Here is a 22,500-nt window from a genome sequence, read left to right on the forward strand (position 1 = left end):
ACTGCTGCCGTCTCAATGGTCCAATCAGACTGACCTGAGAACAGATCAGGTGAGTGGAGGAGCTGCTTTTTGTTTTTTGGCAACGTTTCTTTTTCTTTTTCTTGCTTCATGTAGATAATGAACTCTTGAATATTAAAACCATCAGTACAATCCATGTGCTTCACGTGTATCAACAAACCTTCATCTTCATCGTCAGATCACCTGACTGGCTACCAAAATTCAGTAGATTTCATAGTAAATGCCTAAGTATGAGTAAAAGTACAAACTTGAAATCTACTCATAAAAGTACAAGTACCACCAAAAAACAATTTAATTACAGTAACTTGGGTATTTGTAATCAGTTACTTCCAGCCATGGTAAAGAAAAATAATAGAACAGTTCGAACAGTCTGATTAGTTCAGAGAATTACATCACTTTATTGTAATGCAGCCTTTAAAATCAGAAAAAAACACTGATGACATCACGATTTAACGATATCCATAATCACGAAATCACGATCGTCTCAAATCAACATACGATGTAAAATCGATATAAAACCCAGATCTACCCTCGAGCTTAAACAAAAAGTGAAACTGTGATTTCTGTTTTTTTCACATTAGTGAAGGATGTTCTAAAGGTGTGTGTCCAAACTGTGCACATTCTCCAATGTTCTCCAATGTTCTCCAATGTTCTCCAATGTTCTTTTGTCTGAAAACAGTCCTGAGAGAAGCGTGCAGAAGGTTCCTGTGAATCTGGACTCAGAGTCCTGCAGTGTGTTTGTGACTGAAGTAAAGAATCTGAAGTGTGTGAGAAACAAAGAGCCTGCAGGAAACACACACACACACACACACACACACACACACACACACACACACAGTATTAATGAGGCTCTCTGCAGCAGTGGACCAGCTGTGTCGCAGGTCTCACCCTGCATGAGCTGAACAGGATTAAAGTTGCAGTAAAATGTTCCTCTTGTAAACGTTATAATCACCTGAAATCTTCCAGTCAGTGTTTCAGACGCTGCTGTGCTGCGTTCATGGTCGTGTTTGTGTGGTCGTGTTTGTAGCAGAGGAAACGTTCTGCAGCTGCTGAACTCACTCTGTAAACACTCTGTGGAGTAAATTAGAACGTTTCCCTGCAGAGCCGTGAACACGAGGAAGAGGAGGAGGGTGACTGACATGATGAAGATTTAAGAAGCCGTTTGTAAAACTGAGCTGGAAATGTTCAACAACGCTCTGATTGTCATACTACTAAATATAGCATACACTGTTTTTGAAATCAAAAAGAAAGTTGTCATATTTAGAGGAAAAAAGTCATAAAAACTGTCAAAAAAAGTTGTTTGGATAAAAAAGTTGTCACAAAAGTTTAGAGAAAAGTTCTCAAACAAGTTATTATATTTAGAGGAAACGTTGCAAAGAGGTCGCCATGTTTAGAAAAAAGTGAATTCATTATCAGAATAGTTGTCAGTTAATTTAATAATCGATTCATAATTGATTAATTGTTGTAGCTGTGTTTTGGGGGAACAGGCCACATTTGGTGTCAGCAGACTGCTGAGCTATGATTGGTCCAATTCAGCTGGTCACCTGACGAACAACATGTTGGACGTCATGTGATCAATGATCCTGATTGACTGTCTTAAATCTTTCTGGTTGGTTCTCATCATATAAACTGATTTTGGTCAGAGGTGGCCAGTGTTTTTGGTTTCCATGGAAACAGCTGCTTCAGCACTAACTGTCAGTTACGGTCAAAGTGATTCATCGTCACCGTGGAGACGATTTACTTCTTCTTCTGTCCTCTGCTCCTCTGTCACTTCTCATTTTTCTTTATGACCTGTTACTTTACTTCTTCTTCTCTCTTTATTCTTCCTCTGCTCAGCTCCCTTCGTCTCGTCTTCCTCCTGTTTTTCTCACATTTTTCTTCCTTTCTTTATCTTTTCTGTCGTCCTTTTATCTCATCCTTTCTTCTTCAGAACTTTGTGCTGACTTTAATAATCTTACGCTAACTTAGATCAGATCATCCACCGATCAGACGATCGATGGTTTGATATCCTATCCTGTGTGTGTGTGTGTGTGTGTGTGTGTGTGTGTGTGTGTGTGTGTGTGTGTGTGTGTTGTACAGTAGAAACACACTCTGTAGTTTGTCTCAGACTATGAATACTGTCAGTCTGTTTATTTATTCACATATTTTAAATTATTAGTCAGTCTGAGGCTGTTAAGGACACACACACACACACACACACACACACACACACACACACACACACACACAGGGACACACACACACACACACACACACACACACAGATTCTTTCAGCTCAGGGGAAGTGAGAGTTTCTGTGGATGTTTGTAGGAAGTGAAGCTGTTAGATGACCCTGAACACAACCCCCCCCCCCACCGCCACCACCACACACACACACACACACACACACACACACACACACACACACACACACACACACACACACACACACACAGAGAGAGTCTGTGGAAACACTCAGGTCTCATCTCTGACAGTTTAATTAGATTTATACTCATGGTGGTGGGGTGGGGGGTTTGAAGTTGGAGTGTGTGTGTGTGTGTGTGTGTGTGTGTGTGTGTGTAGACTCTTTGTGTGTCAGTGGGTTTCTGTGGACGAGGATCAACAGGTCAGAGGTCAGCATAAGGAAGACACATAACTCTCAACCCCCGTCCTCCTCTCCGCCCCCCCCCCTCTTCTGTCCTCCTCTCTGTCCTCCTCTCCGCCCCCCCCCCCCTCTTCTGTCCTCCTCTCTGTCCTCCTCTCTGTCCTCCTCTCCGCCCCCCCCCCCCCCCGAGACTTCAGACTGTTTGTCTCTTCAGTTCTTAAACTAAACTGCATTAAAAAGCCATTGACCTGTCCTCGTCTTCAGCCTAACTCTGTTTTGCAGTGAGGTATCATTTATTTTGGCGAGCAGGAAGTGGATCACTTCAAGGTGTTGAATGTTTCCAAAGTGTTTCAAAAGTGGAACTATTATGGAGAGAAGTGTGGATCAGGAGGAGAATAAATGGAGCCACTGTGTTAAACACAGAGCTCAGTATTTCTGTTCTGGACATAAAAACCCCAAAACTACACACAAGCTTCTTAAAGCTCGCCGTAACCCTTGATTTACAAAAGACAGCGAGGGCCACGTGTGGCGAGCTGCCCGTCAGCCCGTCAGTCCCACTGAGTATCTGCACTCCCACCTGGATGACAGGGATTGGTGGAGCCGACTGGAACCAATCAATAGGCAGGAGGAACAATCAGGACTAATTAACATAAAGACAACACTACATGCCAAAACGGTTAGACAGGCACAGCTGGGACACCCCGTCCCTTAAGACACAACGCTATAGCTATTATGACCTAATGATCAACTCCTACGAGGTGGACGGCGAATCTGCCGGGACGTTGTCTGAAGCGTTTTTATGACGAACCTCGAGGTCGTGATCAGAGCGTTGGAGTCTGAACACTGTGAAGTTCAGTGTCACTTCTGCTGAAGGACACTTGGACATGTAGATATTAACTTCTGTTTGACACCTGGAGACCATTTTAATGTGATGTTTCTGCTTTGTCCACACCTCTGTCTCCTCTGTCTCCTCTGTCCCCTCTGTCTCCTCTGTCTCCTCTGTCCCCTCTGTCTCCTCTGTCCCCTCTGTCTCCTCAGTCTCGTCTCCTCAGTCTCCTCTGTCTCCTCTGTCTTCTCAGTCTCCTCAGTCTTCTCAGTCTCCTCAGTCTCCTCTGTCTCCTCAGTCTCCTCTGTCTCCTCTGTCTCCTCAGTCTTCTCAGTCTTCTCTGTCTCCTCAGTCTCCTCAGTCTTCTCTGTCTCCTCTGTCTCCTCTGTCTTCTCTGTCTCCTCAGTCTCCTCAGTCTCCTCAGTCTTCTCAGTCTCCTCAGTCTCCTCAGTCTCCTCTGTCTCCTCAGTCTCCTCTGTCTCCTCAGTCTTCTCTGTCTCCTCAGTCTCCTCAGTCTCCTCAGTCTCCTCAGTCTTCTCTGTCTCCTCAGTCTCCTCAGTCTTCTCAGTCTCCTCAGTCTCCTCTGTCTCCTCAGTCTCCTCAGTCTCCTCTGTCTCCTCAGTCTTCTCTGTCTCCTCAGTCTCCTCAGTCTCCTCAGTCTTCTCTGTCTCCTCTGTCTCCTCAGTCTCCTCAGTCTCCTCAGTCTCCTCTGTCTCCTCTGACTCCTCAGTCTCCTCAGTCTCCTCTGTCTCCTCAGTCTCCTCAGTCTCCTCTGTCTCCTCTGTCTCCTCAGTCTCCTCTGTCTCCTCAGTCTCCTCAGTCTCCTCTGTCTCCTCAGTCTTCTCACTCTCCTCAGTCTCCTCAGTCTCCTCTGTCTCCTCAGTCTCCTCAGTCTCCTCTGTCTCCTCAGTCTCCTCAGTCTCCTCTGTCTCCTCAGTCTCCTCAGTCTCCTCTGTCTCCTCTGTCTCCTCAGTCTCCTCTGTCTCCTCAGTCTCCTCAGTCTCCTCTGTCTCCTCAGTCTTCTCACTCTCCTCAGTCTCCTCAGTCTCCTCTGTCTCCTCAGTCTCCTCAGTCTCCTCTGTCTCCTCAGTCTCCTCAGTCTCCTCTGTCTCCTCAGTCTTCTCACTCTCCTCAGTCTCCTCAGTCTCCTCTGTCTCCTCAGTCTCCTCAGTCTCCTCTGTCTCCTCTGTCTCCTCAGTCTCCTCTGTCTCCTCAGTCTCCTCAGTCTCCTCAGTCTCCTCTGTCTCCTCACTCTCCTCTGTCTCCTCAGTCTCCTCAGTCTCCTCTGTCTCCTCAGTCTCCTCAGTCTCCTCTGTCTCCTCAGTCTCCTCAGTCTCCTCTGTCTCCTCAGTCTTCTCACTCTCCTCAGTCTTCTCACTCTCCTCAGTCTCCTCAGTCTCCTCTGTCTCCTCAGTCTCCTCTGTCTCCTCTGTCTCCTCTGTCTCCTCAGTCTCCTCTGTCTCCTCTGTCTCCTCAGTCTTCTCACTCTCCTCAGTCTCCTCAGTCTCCTCAGTCTCCTCTGTCTCCTCAGTCTCCTCTGTCTCCTCAGTCTCCTCAGTCTCCTCTGTCTCCTCAGTCTCCTCAGTCTCCTCTGTCTCCTCAGTCTCCTCAGTCTCCTCTGTCTCCTCAGTCTCCTCTGTCTCCTCAGTCTCCTCAGTCTCCTCTGTCTCCTCAGTCTCCTCAGTCTCCTCTGTCTCCTCAGTCTCCTCTGTCTCCTCTGTCTCCTCAGTCTTCTCAGTCTCCTCTGTCTCCTCAGTCTCCTCTGTCTCCTCTGTCTCCTCAGTCTCCTCAGTCTCCTCTGTCTCCTCAGTCTCCTCAGTCTCCTCTGTCTCCTCAGTCTTCTCAGTCTCCTCTGTCTCCTCAGTCTCCTCTGTCTCCTCAGTCTCCTCAGTCTCCTCTGTCTCCTCAGTCTCCTCAGTCTCCTCAGTCTCCTCTGTCTCCTCTGTCTCCTCTGTCTCCTCAGTCTTCTCAGTCTCCTCTGTCTCCTCAGTCTCCTCTGTCTCCTCAGTCTTCTCAGTCTCCTCTGTCTCCTCAGTCTCCTCAGTCTCCTCTGTCTCCTCAGTCTCCTCTGATGTTTTTTCAAACTTTCCTCAGTGACTCTTCAGTTTCATGTTTGACTCTGAGAATCTTTTCCCAGATGATAAATCTTTGACTTCGACTCCAGTTAAAGATTTTTTCTCTTTTTCTCTGCTGGATGTTTCTCGAACGTTTTTCCCTCCAGCGCTCTGTTTGTTTAGTCACAGATCCATGGCGGCCATCTTTGTTTATGTGCAGACCAAACGGGAGTCGAGTTTCCATCTGGTTTGATAATCAGTGCAGTGTGTGTGCCAACACACACACACACACACACACACACACACACACACACACACACACACACACACACACACACACACACACTCTGTCAGTAGCTGATCTCCATCTGTTTACATTTTACTGCTGCAGTGATACGAGGCTGCAGGAGTTTTTCCTTTTTCTGGCTCCAGACTTTAAATCTGATTTTATGAAACAGACATGAATCAACTCACAGTTAAAATTAAAGTGATTCTCATCACTTTTTATATAAAGAAATATAAAACTAAAGCTGGGTGAAGAACCAGCTGAGTGAGACACGTGAATTCTTCTCCGTCTGTGTTGTTGTCACGCTGCACAGCGTCAGAAACAGACTGTGATCATGAAAACGGAAAAAAGAAGTGAAAATGTTTCATAAATGAGGAGAGATACAGGAGGATTGTGATTGGAACAGGAGTCTCCTGGGAAAAATCATCATAACAGCATTAGAAAACATCATTTTACTGAAAACTTTAATTAGAAGTTATTATTCAAATGAATTACGTATTCTGAGACACTCCTCTTTGTACGAGAGGCTGAGTGACATTTTATTTTGTAGGAAACAGGAAGTGAGGAGGCCGTGAGGCTCCCGGTGGTGAATGTTTTTCCTGGCGGAGGCGGCGGGTCCCCGGCCGTCAGGCGTCTGGTCTGGCTGCAGATTCTTCTTCTCTCTGAGGAAATGAGGTTTATGAGGCCAGACGGCGGAGCCACATTTATTATGGAAATCTCTACAGGAAGTCATGAAGGGCTGCGCTCCACGCCACGCTTCATTACAGCACACATGTGCTGCTGACTGAGGCTCAGAGACCGGCCCTCCTCACACACCTCGGTTTGAAAAGTTTGTTTCTACAGACGAGCTGAAACCGTCTGAATCAGCTGCTGGTCGTCTCTAAATAAAGACGCCGTCCAGCAGCGTTCAGGTTCAGTCCTCGTTCAGATTCACTCCTCGTTCAGATTCACTCTTTGTTCAGTTTCACTTTTCGTCTGTTGACTGAAACGATTATTAGCTGGAATCATTTAATTCTCTTCTTTTAACAGAAATTTAAAACATTTTAGTTTAATTAATTTCCTGCATGCATCATTTATCTTTCTACAGCCATCACCATTTTTGTGTACAGTTACCATGGTTACGGCTGTTGCTATCTTTGTTGTATATGGTTAATTACAGCCATTGCCAGAGACCAAATAATTCATCCAAAATCAAAGGCAACTTGTTCAGAGAGAATGAAGCGACAGTCTGTTCTGAATGTTTGAAGTAACGAGGCTCAGGATTTTATCAGTTCAAGACAAATATTCTTTATTTGTAGATGAGAAAAAGAAGAGAGAAGAAAAATGTCTTTGGAGTTCACACTCAGTCAAAACATCGAGCACAAAATACATTTTAAAAAGAGCACAAAGCAGTGTCAGTAGTCAGGACCAATGACAAAACAGCAACATAGCAAATAATCAAACACTGTTTGGTTAATGGAGACGTACGTGTGTGATGGGACCGCGGTGATTAACCGAACCCGTGGGAAGCTGCGATGATTGGTAAAATTTCTGGAAAAGTTCCAGAGTTTGGACAAAATTCCAAGGATGTGCAACAAGGTAACTTCCTGTAGGGACTGCTGGGGCTAAACGCTGTGTTTTTACAGCTTTAACTATCTGGGACGTACACGTGTTTGACCAGCAGGACGGGCTTCATGTCCTGTGGTTGGTGGGTTTTTGGATGTAGTTGCATCATGCAGAGTGGTTGCATGGGAAATCTGGTCTAATTGTGAATCACTGTCTTCCAACCACCGTTCACTTTTGAACCACTTCTGAGCATCTTTCACTGCTGACCAGTCATTTATTTAATGTCTTTCTGATGGACGAAGTCTCTGTGAGTCTGAAGAATCCAGACCTCCATCTGAGCTCCACATTTTCCTCTGACTGAAATAACTTTACTGTAAACTGATGATGATCATTTGATGAAGTCATGGAAACAGTGTTGGTGAACGTGCAGGTTCTCACAGTGAGTTCAGCAGCAGCCGTATTGTTCACATAACTTTATTAGCATCATTATACAGCGACAGACAGACGGACAGAAGGAATTTATGTGTCTGCCTGCAGCACAAATATTACACTGAAGTTACGAGCTTCTCATGTGGAAACGTTGAGGTTTTTCCTCCTCAGGCTGAAACCTGCAGAACATGTCGAACATGTGGGGGGTATAACAGGAAGACAGGAAGCTGAGGGTCAGAGTGAGACAGGAAGGAGGGAGGGAGGGTTTGTCTGTGAGGAAGGAAAGACGAGTGGATCCTCATGTGTCCTCTTTTCTCTGCTGCAGGGTCATCACCTACGAGTGCTGTCCTGGATATGAGAGGATTCCTGGAGAGAAGGGCTGTCCTGCTGGTACGACCTCTGACCTCTGACCTCTGACCCCCCCCCACCAAAGAGAGCCGCCAGTGTGAAAAAGGGTTAAATTTTAAAGGAGCAGTCTGACATGTTCATGTCAGCTGCTGCACCATCAGACATTTAATCCTGCAGAACGAGAAGAGGTGCAGTGTGAATCATACAGCTCTGAGCTTAGCTTAACCCTGAAGCTCAGCTTAACTCTGAAGCCCAGGGATAAGGATAGCTTTTGGCTTGGAATATGCAAAAGTCTGTTTATTATTATATCAGATTTTAGTCAGTCAGTCAGTGCGCATGTGTGTGTGTGTGTGCGTGCGTGCGTGCGTGCGTGCGTGCGTGCGTGCGTGCGTGTGTGTGCGTGCGTGCGTGTGTGTGTGTGTGTGTGCGTAGAAGTTGAGACAGTGGAAGTTTCAGTGTGTTTCTGTGATGACCAGTGAAAGTCAGTCAGTGTTTCACTTGAGTATTTCCGTTAAAAAGAAACCAAAGCATGTTTGTGCTGCAGGTTTACTTTGAGTCTGCCTCAATTTACTGGAATGTTAATAATGTAAATTACTTATAAAGAGACTGATTCATAAACAGTAGGATGGAGACATAAGTTCAGCTCCACAGCTGCAGAGACACAAAGTGACCTCAAGTTTAGATGAGAGTTAAAAACAGGATGCATTCAGTGACTGAGCTGTTTTTCCTCGTTAAACATCATTAAAGTTCATTGTCTTTGTTTCTGAACAGAACCTAGATGTGATGGGAACAAAATCATGTTCTCTGCCCTGTTGACACTCATGACAGATGCATTGTGGGTGTTCTGCTCTGACAGTTTGTTGTTGAAGCTGTTCAGACAAACAGGACGATCCCTCTGCTGTATTTGTTGATCGTGTGTGTGTGTGTGTGTGTGTGTGTGTGTGTGTGTGTGCAGCGCTGCCTCTGGTGAACATCTACAACACTCTGGGCGTGGTCGGAGCCTCCACCACTCAGATGTACTCTGACCGAGCCAAACTGAGGGAGGAGATCGAAGGACCAGGAAGCTTCACCTTCTTCGCCCCGAGTAATGAGGCCTGGGCCGCCCTGCCTACTGTCAGTACAACCACACGCCATTCATCCGCCACTGCAAGTAGTCCCCAACAAATGTTGTTTCATCTGACACTGTGTGGTTGTTGTTTCTGTGTTGCAGGAGATCCTGGACGCTCTGGTGAGCAACGTGAACATCGAGCTGCTGAATGCTCTTCATTACCACATGGTGAACCGCCGACTGACCTCTGAGGAGCTCAGACACGGATCCTCCTTTGCCTCCATGTACCAGGACTTCCACGTCCACATCCACCACTACAGCAACGGGGTCAGTCACACACTGTAACAAAAACACACACCGTAACACTCTGACACACACTGTAACACACTAACACACACTGTAACACTCTGACACACACTAACACACTGTAACAAAAACACACACTCTGACACACACTGTAACACACTAACACACACTGTAACACACTAGCACACACTGTAACACACTAACACACACCGTAACACTCTGACACACACTGTAACACACTAACACACACTGTAACACTCTGACACACACTAACACACTAACACACACCGTAACACTCTGACACACACTGTAACACTCTGAGACACACTGTAACACTCTGACACACACTAACACACTAACACACACCGTAACACTCTGACACACACTGTAACACACTAACACACACCGTAACACTCTGACACACACTAACACACTAACACACACCGTAACACTCTGACACACACTGTAACACACTAACACACACCGTAACACTCTGACACACACTAACACACTAACACACACCGTAACACTCTGACACACACTGTAACACTCTGAGACACACTAACACACTGTAATACACTGTAACAAAAACACACACTCTGACACACACTGTAACACTCTGAGACACACTAACACACTGTAATACACTGTAACAAAAACACACACTCTGACACACACCGTAACACTCTGACACACACTGTAACACTCTGACACACACTGTAACACACTAACACACACTGTAACACTCTGACACACACTGTAACACACTAACACACACTGTAACACTCTGACACACACTGTAACACACTAACACACACTGTAACACACTAACACACACTGTAACACACTGTAACATGCTCACTTTCTGATTGACCATCTACAGAGCACTGCAGTCACTTTGTGTATTGATGATTGATAGATTATCAGATCTCTTCTTGCCTCCTCAGATTGTGACAGTGAACTGCGCTCGTCTGATCAAACCCGACCAACATGCCACCAACGGCATCGTGCACGTGGTCGATCGCGTCATCACCGCTGTCTCCAACAATGTGAACTCGCTGCTGGACATTGATGACGACCTGGAGACGCTGCGTGTGAGTAAACCTGTTGATCGATCATCAGTCAATCGATAAGTCAGAGCGGGTGAGAGGGTCAATATGAATGACTCTGTGTTCCAGACGGCGATGGCCGCCGCAGGGCTGACCACTGTGTTGGAGAGCGAGGGTCAGTACACCGTCTTTGCTCCTACTAATGAGGCCTTCGAGAAGATTCCTCAGGAGACTCTGAACAGGATCCTGGGAGACCCCGTGGCTCTGAGAGGTGACTCAGCTGACAACTGACTCTTTGATTTGTAGTTTTAGACCCACGTTAACCTCGTACCCGCTCTTCCCCTCAGACCTGCTGAACTACCACATCTTGAAGCACATGCAGTGCGCTGAGTCCATCGTGTCGGGAACGCCGATGGAGACGCTGCAGGGCACCGTGCTGGAGGTGGGCTGTGACGGAGACCAGATGACCCTGAACGGAAAGGCCATCATCACCAAGAAAGACCAGCTGGGAACCAACGGAGTGGTGCACTACATCAACGAGCTGCTCATCCCCGACTCTGGTACTGATGCTGCTCTCTGTAAACGGCAACTCTTCAAACCTCAGGATTAAAAATGGGACCACTGTTTACAAAAAGGTCTCAACTTTGATCAACTGTGAAGTGTTGTTCACCCCAGGAGGGTCACTGTCGGCAGGGCATAACACTGCTAATACTGCAACTTCTTCATCTAATACTGTAATTTATACTACTACATCTAACACTGAGAATACTGCTTACTAAAACTAGTATTTGCTTGTATACTAGTATCATACTAGTATTTGCACTACAGTGACTTTGTTTTTAACTTGCTCTTTTTCAGCTAAAGTTCTTCTGGAGCTGGCTGAAGGTTCATCTGTTGCCACGGCAACCAAGCTGTTTGTAGAGGCCGGACTGACCCCTCACCTGACGGGCTCTGAGGCTCTGACCATGTTGGCTCCTCTGGACGACGCCTTCAAAGGTGACTCGACCTCTGACCTCCAGAGCAGCACACAAAGAACAACTAAATGAAAAAGACTGTTTTCATGATGCCAGATGTTTGTGTCAAAGCAACAGCTGTCAGTATGATGTCATCTAGAACACCTTTACCTGTGACCTCAGTCATCAATGAATCATTGCATTTACACATTTCTGATCATCTCAGCATCACCTGAACATCACACACTTCATGAATGCAGACGTGTGTTGTGTTGTAAGAGACTGTGCAGGTGTACCTAATAAAGTGGCCTCTCACCTGTCTGTGTTTGTGTAACAGGAAGTGTGACGATGACTCCTGACATGAAGAAGTTGATGACCAATCACCTGCTGAAGGAGCAGCTGTCCTCCAAGTCTCTGTATCACGGTCAGGAGCTGGAGACACTCGGAGGACTCAAACTACGAGTCTTTGTCTACAGAAATGTAAGAACTTTAATTAAAACGTTTCTTCTCATGTTTGTTTACATGTTATTTACATACAGACTCAGGTTTATGACACTTCTGATCAGCCAATCACAAGGCAGCTTCAGCCTAACAGCAGCTGCAGGTGGAGACTCACCTGAGGGTCTGTCTGTCTGTCTGTCTGTTCTGAACTACAGACATTCCCATCAGCCTCAGCTGATAATTAGCTGATGTTAGCATGCTAACACCTAAAAAGATGATGCACCTAAATGGGATTGTGTTTACAGTGTTTCTGAGATGAGCGGACTTGAACGCCCCCCTCATGTCGAAGTTCTCCGTTGGCTCCGAGTTCACGACTTCCATCTCGTAATTACGGGTTCACGAGTTACATTTGAATGCAGCATGAGACGATGAACACGATAAACACTGTAACCGTGTTAGCAGCATGTTAGCATGCTGATTTTAGCATTTAGCTCAAAGCATCACAGAGCTGTTAGCATGGCTGTGGAGCCTCGGTTTTTCCTCGTCCATCACGTCTGACAGGACGGACTATAGTTTATATTTTAGGCTGCAGAACGACTCATGTTTTACTCACACTGTTCACATGTAAACAAAGAGAACATCAGTGATTTGTTTTGTCGTCAATACAACCACTTTCTGATGTGTTGTAGGTCTGCACAATTTAGTGAAAAAAAAGCCATATTGTGATTATTTTGACTGAAATTGTGATTGTGACACGATCAGTGGAAATGATCCGTTTTGCATCACAATTTTCATGTTCACTGAAAAACAAACACTATAAATTGTGACATTTACTGAGATCTGAACCAAACAACCATCTGGAGATCAAGATTTGTAGTTCAGGTCAGAGAACCTCTTTATAATGATGTTTTCTCACAGTTTTTCAAACAGTTGTGATTTGGTTCTCGTGCTGTGATTTGGATGTTGCGTTTGAGATGAATGGATGACAGATGTTGACAGACGTTGCGTTTGGCCATATTACAGTTTTATTGCAATTGGAGTTTCAGCAACGTTGCAGCAGTGCTGTCATACAAAGTACATGAAATGTCACACAGAGGACGTTGAACAGACGTTGCAGAAATAAACTGTTCCACTGTAACATTTCAACAGCGTGGCAACAATGTAACTAGTGATAATGTTGTTGCTGTAATGTTGCAGTAACTTTACAAATTCACAAAAGATCACAACTGCAGTAGTCTGACTCATCGGATACACACTGCTGCTATAAGTCCTACCATTGGTTGCGTGCTTCAAGCAGCATTATGGCGTCGGCTTATTTCTGTTTTCAAAGTCCTTGAGAAACAAGAACAACCTCTGAGCTGCAACCTGCACTCTGGAAACTGCAAATTATCTCCTGGGATGCTAACGTAAACAAGCTAACAGCTGTTAGCTTCTCTTTTGCAATGATGTAGTCAGATGGAAGATGGATGGATGATAGATGGAAGATAGATGGATGATGGATGGATGATAGATGGAAGATAGATGGATGATGGATGGATGATAGATGGATGATAGATGGATGATGGATGGATGATGGATGGATGATAGATGGAAGATAGATGGATGATGGATGGATGATAGATGGATGATAGATGGATGATGGATGGATGATGGATGGATGGATGGATGATGATGGATGATGGATGGATGATGGATGGATGATGGATGGATGATAGATGGAAGATAGATGGATGATGGATGGATGATAGATGGATGATAGATGGATGATGGATGGATGATGGATGGATGGATGGATGATGATGGATGATGGATGGATGATAGATGGATGATGGATGGATGATGGATGGATGATAGATGGATGATAGATGGATGATGGATGGATGATGGATGGATGATGGATGGATGATAGATGGATGATAGATGGATGATGGATGGATGATGGATGGATGGATGATGGATGGATAATAGATGGAAGATAGATGGATGATGGATGGATGATAGATGGATGATGGATGGATGATGGATGGATGATGGATGGATGATAGATGGATGATGGATGGATGGATGGATGGATGGATGGATGGATGATAGATGGATGATGGATGGATGATAGATGGATGGATGATGGATGGATGATAGATGGATGATGGATGGATGATAGATGGATGATAGATGGATGATGGATGGATGGATGATAGATGGATGATGGATGGATGATGGGTGGATGATAGATGGATGATGGATGATAGATGGATGATGGATGGATGATGGATGGATGATAGATGGATGATGGATGGATGATGGATGGATGATGGATGGATGATGGATGGATGATGGGTGGATGATGGATGGATGATAGATGGATGATAGATGGATGATGGATGGATGATAGATGGATGATGGATGGATGATAGATGGATGATGGATGGATGATGGATGGATGATGGATGGATGATAGATGGATGATGGATGGATGATAGATGGATGATGGATGGATGATGGATGGATGATAGATGGATGATGGATGGATGATGGATGGATGATGAATGGATGATAGATGGATGATGGATGGATGATGGATGGATGATAGATGGATGATGGATGGATGATGGATGGATGATAGATGGATGATAGATGGATGATGGATGGATGATAGATGGATAATGGATGGATGATAGATGGATGATGGATGGATGATAGATGGATGATAGATGGATGATGGATGGATGATGGATGGATGATGGATGGATGATAGATGGATGATAGATGGATGATAGATGGATGATGGATGGATGATAGATGGATAATGGATGGATGATAGATGGATGATGGATGGATGGATGATGGATGGATGATAGATGGATGATAGATGGATGATGGATGGATGATAGATGGATAATGGATGGATGATAGATGGATAATGGATGGATGATAGATGGATGATGGATGGATGATGGATGGATGATAGATGGATGATGGATGGATGATAGATGGATAATGGATGGATGATAGATGGATGATGGATGGATGATGGATGGATGATAGATGGATGATGGATGGATGATGGATGGATGATGGATGGATGATAGATGGATGATAGATGGATGATGGATGGATGATGGATGGATGATAGATGGATAATGGATGGATGATAGATGGATGATGGATGGATGATGGATGGATGATAGATGGATGATGGATGGATGATAGATGGATAATGGATGGATGATAGATGGATAATGGATGGATGATAGATGGATGATGGATGGATGATGGATGGATGATAGATGGATAATGGATGGATGATAGATGGATAATGGATGGATGATAGATGGATGATGGATGGATGATGGATGGATGATAGATGGATGATGGATGGATGATAGATGGATAATGGATGGATGATAGATGGATAATGGATGGATGATAGATGGATGATGGATGGATGGATGATGGATGGATGATAGATGGATGATAGATGGATGATGGATGGATGATAGATGGATAATGGATGGATGATAGATGGATAATGGATGGATGATAGATGGATGATGGATGGATGATGGATGGATGATAGATGGATGATGGATGGATGATAGATGGATAATGGATGGATGATAGATGGATGATGGATGGATGATGGATGGATGATAGATGGATGATGGATGGATGATGGATGGATGATGGATGGATGATAGATGGATGATAGATGGATGATGGATGGATGATGGATGTCTTGTCATAGTTTCATGTTTGTTTCTGTAATGAGACATTTTTATTTTCTTGTTTCTTTGTTTTATCGTCACATCAGATCAAATCTCTGCTGCTGCAGTTTCCACTTGATTAAAATCTGATGATGTAACAACAATCAGCTGCAAACTGCTGAGAACAAATCAGTTATTCAGTCATTGAATATTTTGGAGCCTGTGTCGTCTGTTGCCGGGCGGATGATTGTTTTCACAGACTGTAAATATTGTCTCTTCATCCTCAGTGATGATGTCATGATGTCACTGAGTTTAAATCTGCTTTTCATTAATAACTGTAACAAACACAGAGTGGAACATCACCACTTCTTTAGAGAACACAGAGGAACGTCTGAGATGAGACGTTATTTAAAACACTGATTCTTGAGGAGATGTGGTGACTGCGTTCATGTCGCCTCGTTACTGCGACCACATGTGGTGATGATGTCATCCACATGTGAGTCAGAGCTCACAGATGACCACAGAGACCTGAAGGTTTCCACACAGGGGCCACCAGGACAGAGCAGGCGCCCCACGCTGATGCCGGGGTCCAACCATCACCACTGGTGAAGCATCGACCAATCAGCTGCAGGCAGACAGACGCTGTTAGAATGACTGACTGAAGGTCAGATCTGGTTCAACAGGAAGTCTCAGTTTTCTGCCAGTGTGCAGAATCACTCTGACCGTTAAAAAGGTTCGTTTAAAACATTTGTTCACAGAATTGTTGGAACTTGGCCTGTTTAGCCCCGCCCACTGACTGAAACACAGCTCGCTGAGTGAAGGAGCCAGTGAGCTGAGAGTTTAGTTTGTTCTTGCCAAACCTCCAGATTTTCCCAGAAGACGTGTGTTTCTCCTGATTTCCTCCCAATTTATGACACATTTTCACACCTGTTTTGTTTTTTTTTTCTCCTCTGGTGTGTTTCACCTCGACGCCTCAGCCGCTCTCCCCGGAGAGAAGAAGTCCTGCTTCTTTAGGAAAGTTTTAAAAGAAAAAAAAAAAATCTACTGCATCAGTTTCCTTTAAGGTGCAGAGCAAAAAGTAAATGCCTGACAGAAAACTGATGAATATTTATGCCAGAGATTTAATTCATAAGAGAGAGACGACTTATTCTGTGTTCTCTCCTCAGAATGAGATATTCCTTTATGAGTTAAAATGATGTTAAAAAGCAAAATTATAAAGAAGCATCAATAAAAAAAATAACAACATAAAGATATAGGCAAGAGGAAATCTTTCAAAAATAATTTAAACAAAGGAATATGAAAATAAAAATAAGAACAACATATACAAGATAAAGAATTAAAAGTCAAAGTAAGTTTGTTATTTTCGTTCTGTGAAAGTCAGATCTTTTGAAATCCTCCAGGCTGCAGGTGGATTCATGAACAGCTCACACATTTTCTCTTCTTCATAAAGAGGAAATCAGGTGGGTTCCTGTTCACTGTGAGGAACGGTCAGTGAACGCATCGTGAAACATTCAAGTTCAGTTCACTTTCAAACGAAACACTGACGAGCAGCTCAGCGCTCCACTGTGTCTCGTCTCTCACCGTATAAAAGTCCTGCACGTCTGTGGAAACGTCTCTGTCCCGGCTGGACGTCAGGGGAACTGAAATGTTTCACGCCATGTCATCAGGAATATCTTTGTTTGTTTGTTGTTGTTTATGTTAAACATATTTACATTTGTACGTCCTCCTCAGTGTCTCTGTCCTCGTCCTCTCTGCTCTGTACAAACAGTCTTCAGGTCAGTTTCTGAGCTGATTGAACGAGTCGCTCCAGGAGTCGCAGACGTGTTTCACAGGATGTGTAGAATCACACATGAACTCATCTTGAATAAATATCTGTTTTTAAGCTCAGATTTGTTTTTGTTTTTCTGACAGAAGTTTTTGTTGCACATGATTCATTCAAGGACCGTTGGAAATGTGAAAATCTGCTGATGGTTTATATTTTTACAGTTTCTGGCTCATTTTGGTTTCAGTGATGTAAAATAACAACTGAAAGGAAAAACAACACGTTCATGTGTTATTGATCCTCTACTGATCGGTCTCTGAGGGTCTGTGGGGGTCTGTGGGGGTCTGCACATGGTTCAGGTCCTGGTTCAGGTCCTGGACTGGTGGGTGGTTCAGGTTTCTGTTCAGTAATGATCTCTGCAGACCACAAGAAGTTTCCTGCTTCCCACGACTGCTAAATCTTTCCAGACGCGCACACACACACACACACACACACACACACACACACACACAGACACACACACACACACACACACACAGACACACACACACAGACACACACACACAGACACACACACACACACACACACACACAGACACACACACACACACACACAGACACACACACACACACACACACACACACACACACAGACACACACACACCAGGATTCCTCTTATAATCATTTCTTTGTTCTTGTGACTTTGAAACATTTTCAACAGAAACAGAAAAATGATTTTTAGATTATTTATTATTTTTCATGCAGAAAAAAAAAGATTCAGAATTGGATGTTTTCTTGTTTCTCAGGTACTAATTTCTTCTTCATCCACCCGTTTGAACTCGGCTCCATTCCATGTTTTTTTACTGCTTGTCCAAAAAGCAGAATCAGAAACACTTTATTGATCTCTGGGGTGAAATTGATCATGTGACAGCTGCTCCTGTTCAAGAATAAAAGATTTTTAGAATCGTATTACACCGTCTGAAAACCCTGAATTATGCCTGTTGTTCTGCCTCGCTCTGCCTTTAGTATTTATTTATTTGTTTGTTTGTTTATTTGTTTGTTTGTTTATTTATTTGGTTTATTTATTTATTTTATTTGTTTATTTATTTGTATGTTTGGTTGGTTTATTTATTTATTTATTTTATTTGTTTGTTTATTTATTTGTTTGTTTGTTTGGTTTATTTTATTTGTTTGTTTGTTTGTTTATTTGTTTTCCCTCCCTTGTCTGGATCTTCTTCCTTACTGATGCCTCATTGACATATAAACCTGTCACATACCAACACTTTCAAAATCAATCAAAAGTTAACAAGTAAAATAAAAAGAAAAACATGTAAACACAGAGAAAACAGAAGAAACACACGGATATAAAAAATATGCACATTATACTACAATATATAAGAAAATAATATAAGAATAGTGTAACTGAAATACACACATACATACATATATATGAGGAATATGTAAACGTGTCTTATTCTTCAATGTTTAACAACAATATGTGTTTATTCATAGAAAATCTGTGTAGGAAAAAGTTCAGTAAATGTCAGACTGATGAACACAGATGTGCATCATGTGACAATAACAGTGTAAATAATAAAATCAACAGTGACGACAAAACAAACACCTCACATCATATCAACAATAAACAATTCAACATTTTACATTCATTTCTTCACTTCAGAAAACACATTTCTCACTTTTCATTTTTTTAAGGATCCAAAAACTTTTTCGTCACTGAGAAATTTCCAAATTATTTTTTTACACACGAGTTTCAACACTGTTGTGAAACATTGAACTGTTTTTCATTTAAACTGTGTTACATCACAACTATTTGTTTTTGGACCGTGTAGCGCCGCCCAGTGTTCACGATGAATAAAACCTTCAGGGTTTGTTTGTCAACATTTCCTGTGATGACTGAACAGCTGTTTACTCAAAAAGCTTTGTGGAACTTATAATAAGTTTGGTCCAATAATGATCCATTGATAATCAAACTGTTTATTACGGCGCCACCATCTGACTGATTGGGTTCATATTTCTTGGGAACCATTTGCACATCATTTCCATTTATTAGAGTTTCATGTCTGTCAGCTGAAGTGGCAGAAAAATCAAAATAAATTGAGGCCTGATCATATAAAACAGAGATGACGTCTGTGGTGGTTTAGTCTTTGGAGACGCAGCAGTCTATCAGCGAGTCATAAACTCACTGTGATTGGCTCAGACATGACAGATTACAGGTGTGGTGCAGGTGGAGGGTCAGGTGACACGTTCACCTGCGTCCTCTCAGGTTTTCACTAGGAACATCCATGGAAATGGATATCTGATGATGATGATGATGTTGAGGCTGAAACTGAACTTCAGTCTGGAAAGTTTGTTTAGTTGTGTAATGTAACTTGTGTAACGGCATCCTTCAACCATGGTGGGGCATCGTGGGATTCTGGCTTGTTACATTTACATGTGCATTCAGTGTTTAGTGTGAATTTGGATGAAAAGGCGTCACTTAGAGACAAGTCTGATGCCACGATACAGGTACCGCTTCTGTCTCTAGTTTTCACCTGTCTGTTCTTCTGTGTGTTCATAGAACCTGTGCATCGAGAACGCCTGCATCGCTGCTCATGATAAGACCGGACGCTATGCCACCATGTTCACTGTGGACAAAGTCCTTACTCCACCAATGGGGACGGTCATGGACATCCTGAAGGCGGACGACCGCTTCAGGTGAGCAGAGACAAATACAAGCGCAACAACAGTCGTCATGGTTACAGAGCAGAGTGACCTCAGCGACATGTTTACTGACAGATGATCATGTGGTTTCTCTGTAGTAAACAGACTGATTTCCTCTGAGGTCCAAACTGCTGCCAGACGACAGAAACAAAGGAAACTTTCAACCGTCTGTTCAGGAGGTTTAACAAAAACCTCAGATCCTGTGATGGTTTAACCAGACAGACTCCTCCTCCTCCTCCTCCTCCTCCTCCTCTTCCTCCTCCTCCTCCTCCTCCTGTTCCTCCTCCTCCTCCTCCTCCTCCTGTTCCTCCTCCTCCTCCTCCTCCTCCTCCTCCTCTTCCTCCTCCTCCTCCTCCTCCTGTTCCTCCTCCTCCTGTTCCTCCTCCTCCTCCTCCTGTTCCTCCTCCTCCTCTTCCTCCTCCTCCTCCTCCTCCTCTTCCTCCTCCTCCTCCTCCTCCTCCTCCTCCTGTTCCTCCTCCTCCTCCCCCTCCTCCTCCTCCTCCTCCTGTTCCTGTTCCTCCTCCTGTTCCTGTTCCTCCTCTTCCTCCTCCTCTCTCCTCCTCCTCCTCCTCCTCCTCCTCCTCTCTCCTCCTCCTCCCCCTCCTCCTCCTCTCTCCTCCTCCTCCTCCTCCTCCTCCTCCTCCTCCCTCCTCCTCCTCCTCCTCCTTCCTCCTCCTCCTCCTCTCTCCCCCTCCCCCTCCTCCTCCTCTCTCCTCCTCCTCCTCCTCCTCCTCCTCCTCCTCCCTCCTCCTCCTCCTCCTCCTCCCTCCTCCTCCTCCCCCTCCTCCTCCTCTCTCCTCCTCCTCCTCCTCCTCCTCCTCCTCTCTCCTCCTCCTCCCCCTCCTCCTCCTCTCTCCTCCTCCTCCTCTCTCCTCCTCCTCCTCTTCCTCCTCCTCTCTCCCTCCTCCTACTCCTCCTCCTCCTCCTCCTCTCTCCTCCTTCTCCTCCTCCTCCTCTCTCCTCCTCCTCCTCTTCCTCCTCCTCTCTCCCTCCTCCTCCTCCCCCTCCTCCTCTCTCTGAGGATCTCTAAAGTCTCTTAATCTTCCTTAAAGCATTTCAGCAGCAGAGTTTATGACGTTTGGTGTAAAATGACCACGAACCACCAAACTGATGTTGGCAGTTTGTCTGCGGTGAACAAACGAGTTCACAGCTTCATTTTCAGCCTCTTTAAAGAGCAACTCAGCCAGTTTTAACTTGAAATCACCTCCTTTAAGATTATTTTAATTTTCTACTAATCATTTAGTCTTTAAACGTCTCATCTTATCTAACCAACAGTCCAAACACGGGGACGCTCAGTTCACTGGCAGACAGAGGCGGAGCAGCCGGAGAACGCCAGAGAGGAAACCATAAAGTCTGATCCAGTTTTACCAAAACCAGTCAGATAGTTGGTGGTGTGTGACTCAGGACAGAGTGGGATTTACACGCTGTTCAAGCCTCCATAACCGCAGAACGCCGCCATCACAGAGACGCTGGCTACAGGACACACACTTTGACTTTCTCTGACTGTGAAAATCTGATAATGATGAAGAAAAGCATCAAATGTGAGTCGTACTGAGGAAACACACTGCAGGCTGGTAGAGGAGTTTAAGGCGGTTCACTGTAAAAAACTGTCAGATATTTGTATTGCAGACATTCTGACTGTTATTTGACGTCAGCCTTGGTATCTTCATAAAAACGGTTGGAGCTGATGGATCATCCAGAATCATTCGTAGAACTGAGGAGAGAATCTGAATCCGTTTACCTCAGGAGGTGATGGAGTGAACACGTCTCCACCCGTCCGTCTAACAGAGGAGTAAGAATCAAACCCACTCTGTCTCTGTTTCAGCCTCCTGGTCGGAGCCATCCAGACTGCAGGTATGACGGAGCTGTTGAACCAGCAGGGGGCGCTCACCTTCTTTGCTCCCACCAACAACGCCTTCATCGCCATGCCGCCAGCCGACCTCAACAGACTGATGCGTGAGTAGAAACCATGAGAATCACCGTGTTTCCTACGTTTGTACAGTCTCCCAGATCCACTCGCTGTGGTCACAGGCGGCCATGTTTGTGTTCAGGTGGCGTCCAGCACGTCTCCTTCAGTCTCAGCTCCTTGTTCGGTCTGAACATTCAGAAACATTTTGTTTATGTGACTCACAGCCAAATTATTTCCCCGTGCTCCTCACGGAGCGCTGATGACCTTTATATAAACTGTTTCTGCTGCAGCAGCCTAATAAAGACATGGAGACACGCAGAGACACTGTTAGAGGGGGAGGGACAGAGGGGGGGAGGGACAGAGGGGAGGAGGGACAGAGGGGAGGAGGGACAGAGGGGAGGACACATGTCACCAATCACAGCAGCAGAAACTATAAAACACATTCAGGAACATTTTAAAGGTCAAAGGAAAAGTTTTCCCTCCAACCTGAGACTGAAGGATGAAACGTTCAGGACT

The 22,500-nt window shown here is 44.6% G+C and overlaps 1 protein-coding gene across 1 annotated transcript in view; it reads left to right on the forward strand.

Annotated features, from left to right (window-relative positions):
• The window catches only part of tgfbi (transforming growth factor, beta-induced), a 30,753-nt gene that overhangs the window by 4,712 nt on the left and 3,541 nt on the right, over positions 1 to 22,500 (forward strand). The window contains exons 3-12 of the mRNA XM_084718505.1: positions 8,068 to 8,132; positions 9,046 to 9,203; positions 9,301 to 9,465; positions 10,392 to 10,538; positions 10,623 to 10,764; positions 10,841 to 11,053; positions 11,352 to 11,489; positions 11,784 to 11,926; positions 19,933 to 20,069; positions 21,901 to 22,031. Coding sequence (XP_084574631.1) covers positions 8,068 to 8,132; positions 9,046 to 9,203; positions 9,301 to 9,465; positions 10,392 to 10,538; positions 10,623 to 10,764; positions 10,841 to 11,053; positions 11,352 to 11,489; positions 11,784 to 11,926; positions 19,933 to 20,069; positions 21,901 to 22,031 — 1,439 coding nt within the window. The remainder of the gene's footprint in view (positions 1 to 8,067; positions 8,133 to 9,045; positions 9,204 to 9,300; positions 9,466 to 10,391; positions 10,539 to 10,622; positions 10,765 to 10,840; positions 11,054 to 11,351; positions 11,490 to 11,783; positions 11,927 to 19,932; positions 20,070 to 21,900; positions 22,032 to 22,500) is intronic.

This window comes from Lutjanus erythropterus, chromosome 5 (assembly GCF_056507025.1).
Source record: "Lutjanus erythropterus isolate fLutEry1 chromosome 5, fLutEry1.hap2, whole genome shotgun sequence".
Lineage (NCBI taxonomy): Eukaryota > Metazoa > Chordata > Actinopteri > Lutjaniformes > Lutjanidae > Lutjanus > Lutjanus erythropterus.